The sequence below is a fragment of the Gregarina niphandrodes genome (genome assembly GCF_000223845.1).
Source record: "Gregarina niphandrodes unplaced genomic scaffold scaffold00006, whole genome shotgun sequence".
Lineage (NCBI taxonomy): Eukaryota > Apicomplexa > Conoidasida > Eugregarinorida > Gregarinidae > Gregarina > Gregarina niphandrodes.
The window spans coordinates 223,122-227,896 of record NW_011645777.1 but is presented as its reverse complement, the minus strand read 5'-3'; the positions used below and the strand labels follow the sequence as shown (position 1 = coordinate 227,896).

Here is a 4,775-nt window from a genome sequence, read left to right as displayed (position 1 = left end):
CCCCCGCGCCCCCGCGCCCCCGGTAAGCCTATGTCTAGCCCGGTATTAATTACATAATATAATTCCGCCTCCATTTCAGCTAACGGTCCTCCGGCAAGTATGTTTGGAGGTCAGAGTACATTTGGAGGTGGTGTCTTTGGAAGCAAGCCTCAACAGACCACCGGACTCTTTGGTGGTGCGACGGGCACGACGACCACGGGGCTGTTTGGTAACCAAGGCGCCACGCCCGGTTTAAGTGGTAACCAAGGTCTAGGTGGTAACCAAGGTCTAGGTGGTAACCAAGGTCTAGGTGGTAACCAAGGTCTCTTCGGCGGTGGTAACGCTACCGGTGGTGGGTTATTTGGTAGCACCACGACTCAACCCGCAAGCTTATTTGGCCAAGGCACTACCAACAATGGTCTATTCGGCGCTGCAGGCGGGACTCAGCAACCTAACAGCTTGTTCGGCGGCACAACCAACAACAGCGCCTTCAAACCAAACGGCAGTGGCCTCTTTGGTGGGGCTACAGCCGGAAGTCCGCAAACGAACACGAGTTCGACTGGACTCTTCGGCAATACCGCTCCACAGAACGCAGGTCTGTTTGGTTCACAGACTGCGTTTAATAACCAGCAGACGACTGCCTTCGGGAGCCAGCCAAACGGCTTACTAGGCCAAAACACTCTCGGCCAAAACACTCTCGGCCAAAACACTCTCGGCCAAAACACTCTCGGCCAAAACACTCTCGGCCAAAACACTCTCGGCCAAAACACTCTCGGTGCCCAGAACACCCTCGGTCAGAATACTCTACAGCCTACCAACAGTCTGTTCGGCGGCGCCAATAACACTGGCGGGGGACTGTTCGGTAGCACTCAGGCGCCCGCCACGACCGGTGGACTATTCGGTGGCCCCACCGCTAGCCAGCCTGGAACCGGGCTCTTCGGGGCCTCCCAGAATACCAACAGTGGCGGCCTCTTCGGCGGGGGTACCGCACCTGCAGCCGGTGGGCTATTTGGGACCACCCAGCAAACGGGCGGTCTCTTCGGAAACACGACGACTGCCGGTGCCCAACAAACGGGCCTCCTTGGCGCCAGTCAGACCACCACGGGCGGCGGCGGCCTCTTTGGAGGTGCCTCACAACCCCAGACAGGGTTGTTTGGAAACAACGCCTCCACCAACACTGCCGGCAATTCGGGAGGACTCTTCGGCAACAACAACGCTGGCGGCGGCGGACTCTTCGGCAGCAAGCCAGCCACTGGCAGCCTGTTTGGGAATGCGACCACGAACGCCACCGCCGGCACTACTGGCGGCCTCTTCGGAAGCTCCAACAACCTGCCCCGGACCACCACCACGACTGGAGGCGGTTTGTTCGGCAATACGAACACTACTACTGGCACGACTGGCGGAGGATTGTTCGGCAATACGGGTGCTGCTACTGGGACCACAGGCGGAGGCTTGTTCGGCAACGCAGGCACGAATACTGGGACAACTGGCGGAGGATTGTTCGGCAGCACAGGCACTGCGACAGGCACGACTGGCGGAGGATTGTTCGGTAACACAGGCACTGCGACAGGCACGACTGGCGGAGGATTGTTCGGTAACACAGGCAATACAAGTGGCACGACTGGCGGCGGGTTGTTCGGCAACACAGGCAATACAAGTGGCACGACTGGCGGAGGATTGTTCGGTAACACAGGCACTACTACTGGCACGACAGGTGGCGGATTGTTCGGCAATACGAACACAACTACTGGCACGACAGGTGGCGGATTGTTCGGCAATACGGGTGCTCCGTCGGGCTCGACAGCTGGCACGACTGGCGGAGGATTGTTCGGCGGTTCCGCGAGCCTGTTCGGCGGCGGTTCGAGTTCGGCGGCAGCCCCGACGGGATCAGCGTTGTTTGGATTAAATGTAGGCGGTGGCGCGGGAACAAGCCCCGCACCGGCGACTATGGGCGGGCCGGCGAAGGAAGATCCGTACCAGTTGAGTTCGATTGCGATTGCGAACGCGGCGAACATTTTGTACGGAACCCCGGCAAAGACGGTGCCAGTACGTCCGGCTGTGGCCCGTGTACCGGCCGGGTCCCGGGGATATCTGGGCACTCGTTCAGCAGCAGTAGTAGCGGAGACGCGGGCGTCGGCGGGTACGCCGGTAGCGGCGGTGCCGGCAGATCGGCGCACATCGCACGAAGGTAACATGTTTCTGCCATTAGAAAGTTTCTCGCCGTTGGTAGAGGGTACACGGTTGGGTTGGCGATCATCAGCACCGGCGGAGCCTCGTTTGGCAGACCAGCGACCTGCGGCTGTCGACCCTGCATTATTGCCAATTTTCTCGCGACAAGATTATACCTGTCGTCCGTCGATGGAAGCTCTCCGCAATTATACCGAGGAAGAGTTGAGTCGTGTGCAAGACTTTACCGTTACACGAGAAGGGTATGGGTCTGTTACCTGGCTAGGATTCACTGATCTCCGGAACCTCGACATTGATGCTGCGGTCTTCTTCGAACCAAAGGCTATCGAAGTTTACGGTGAGCTCTGGGAGAGTGTGATGAAACAGCGAGGCATTCAAAATCCTGAGAAACCCCCTCAAGGATTAGGACTGAACCATCCCGCACAAATTACACTTTACAACTGCCGACCGGCTAAAAATCGTCTTACCGGTAAAAGCGCTGATGAGCTTTTTGCCGAACAAGAGCGAAGGACAAGACAGTACTCGGAAGATGTCGGAGCTACCTTCATCAGTCTCTCCCCTGACTACGCCTGGACGTAAGCCTCTGACTCTGCTCTGTATAACTTTGCTCTGTATATGTGACTGTGCTATGTATAACTGTGCTGTGTGTGTAACTGTGTGTGTGTTGTAGATTCCGTGTGGAACACTTCAGCAGGTATGCTATGCCGGAGCATATTGCGTCTCCAGGTGAGGTGAAGAAAAGTAGGAGCAAGAAGCCTTTGGTACCTCGCCGTATTCAATCATCTAGGTTAGCCGTTGCGTCACGTAATGTCACTTACCGTGTAGGAACTGACCGGATGACGGCTTCCAAGTTATGGGCCATGGTGGAGAACGTTGGGTCTCTTAGTGTATGCGAAGACCGAGATGAGGAGAGTTCCGAAATAAATAGTTTAATTGACATGGAGGCCTTGGTACCATGTCTTGCCCACCCCTGCCGGCCCGTTGACCCAGTACAGATTGGACTGCATGCCTATAAGTTGTTTCGTCCTCATCAGAAACTTGACTGGTCAGTAGAAAGACCTACCCCTGCAGCCGTGGGTCGTTCCGTAAAGTTGATAGGCTTTCTTTGGTGTCATGATACGGACATATTGGGTGGTATAATTGATTGGTTATATAGTATGAATCGTGGGTATGAAGAGTCTGTTGTTGACTTTATACTGGCGAATCGAGGATCTGAAGCTGTGCGTCTTTGTATGGTCTCTAAACAGCTGCGTTTGGCGCTCATTATTCGTTGTTTATGGCAACCGCTTTTAATGCCAAGCGCGAGAATTACTGAACAATTAGTATCTTACTCTAAGCTTGGTTTAGTCGCCGACAACAAGACCACACTGGAGGTTCTGGCTCTGGCTGGTGGCCTAGTTAATAGTAGTGGCACCGTAATTAATGGTAGCGAAATTAAGTTCAAGTCATGGACACAATCTCTCGTAGCCATCCTTGTGTTCACCTTGAACGCCAATATGTACAGAATTAGTTTGCCAACTTACCAAGACCAGTTGCAGCTGCTAAAGTGTGCCTTGAACAATCTGAACACGATGTGTACTGACCAAGACACCGATTACCTGGATAACCTGGACTACCAATTACTGGTGTGCATTGTTCATAATCAAGTGATCAAACCTGATGACGGTATGCCTAGTCGTAGTGAGACTCGCTATCTAGATGCCCGTACGGAATCTAGCTATCAAGAAGGTCGAGGAGACGAAATCAGCAGCGTCTCGGCCCGAGACAGAGACCCATTACTGGGTGAACACGGCCCATTACTGGGTGATTATCCGGAAGCTTTTGGACTATGCCGATGGCTGTTGATGCTGCATGCGCAATACTGTCAAGACCCCAGTCTTAGCATGTTTGGTTGCATATCAGGTCTTCAGTCTAAACATGATGTATTCCCCGTAGGCTTGGTTAATTCAAAGTCACATCTTTACTGGCACTTGTTAAAGCATCAGCACACTCTTGTAAAGACGGATTTGATTGACCCAATATACCGTGCCTACTACCAGGTCGATCGTTTCGTAGTTAAGGATACAGGACTAGTTAAGGATACAGGAGTGGATACAGGAGTAGTTAAGAGTATGCTACCTCTCTGGTTTGTATATAGATGCCTTGGTGATTATTACCGGAGTTTAAAGAATTACTTAAACGCAGCTACATCATACTATCATATGGTTGACCATATATGTCATCAACACCAAAATGATTTACAACATAGTGGTTGGTGGGATGTGTTGAGTAAGAGTCCCACTGTGACTGTACCATCGGAATCTGAAGGCATGCTACTTGTCTTGCAATGTTTGCTCGAAGATGATTATCTTATCAATTGCTATCAAGTCATAATTGAAATGATTAAAGATGATAAAAATCGAGTAACATCACTTACCCAATGCTGTAATATGTCCCTAGCTGATATGATCATTGACAAGAAATTATTACAGCTAGTTCAAGTTCTATATAGCTATCATAAAAAACTTAACATTCAACAGATGACAACAACCCTCACTTCCCACGAACAAAGATATCAAACCTCCTGGTCTAATGAAGGTATCATTCCCCCCCCCTCCCCCCGAAGGTAC

The 4,775-nt window shown here is 52.2% G+C and overlaps 1 protein-coding gene across 1 annotated transcript; it reads left to right on the top strand.

Annotated features, from left to right (window-relative positions):
• Positions 1-99: 99 nt before the first annotated feature.
• GNI_045510 (putative nucleoporin) lies at positions 100-4,743 on the top strand (the record flags this gene model as incomplete). The annotated part of the gene is made up of 2 exons (XM_011131282.1): positions 100-2,741; positions 2,837-4,743. Coding segments are annotated over 2 exons (4,549 nt in total), but the record flags the coding sequence as incomplete, so codon positions are not given.
• Positions 4,744-4,775: the final 32 nt, after the last annotated feature.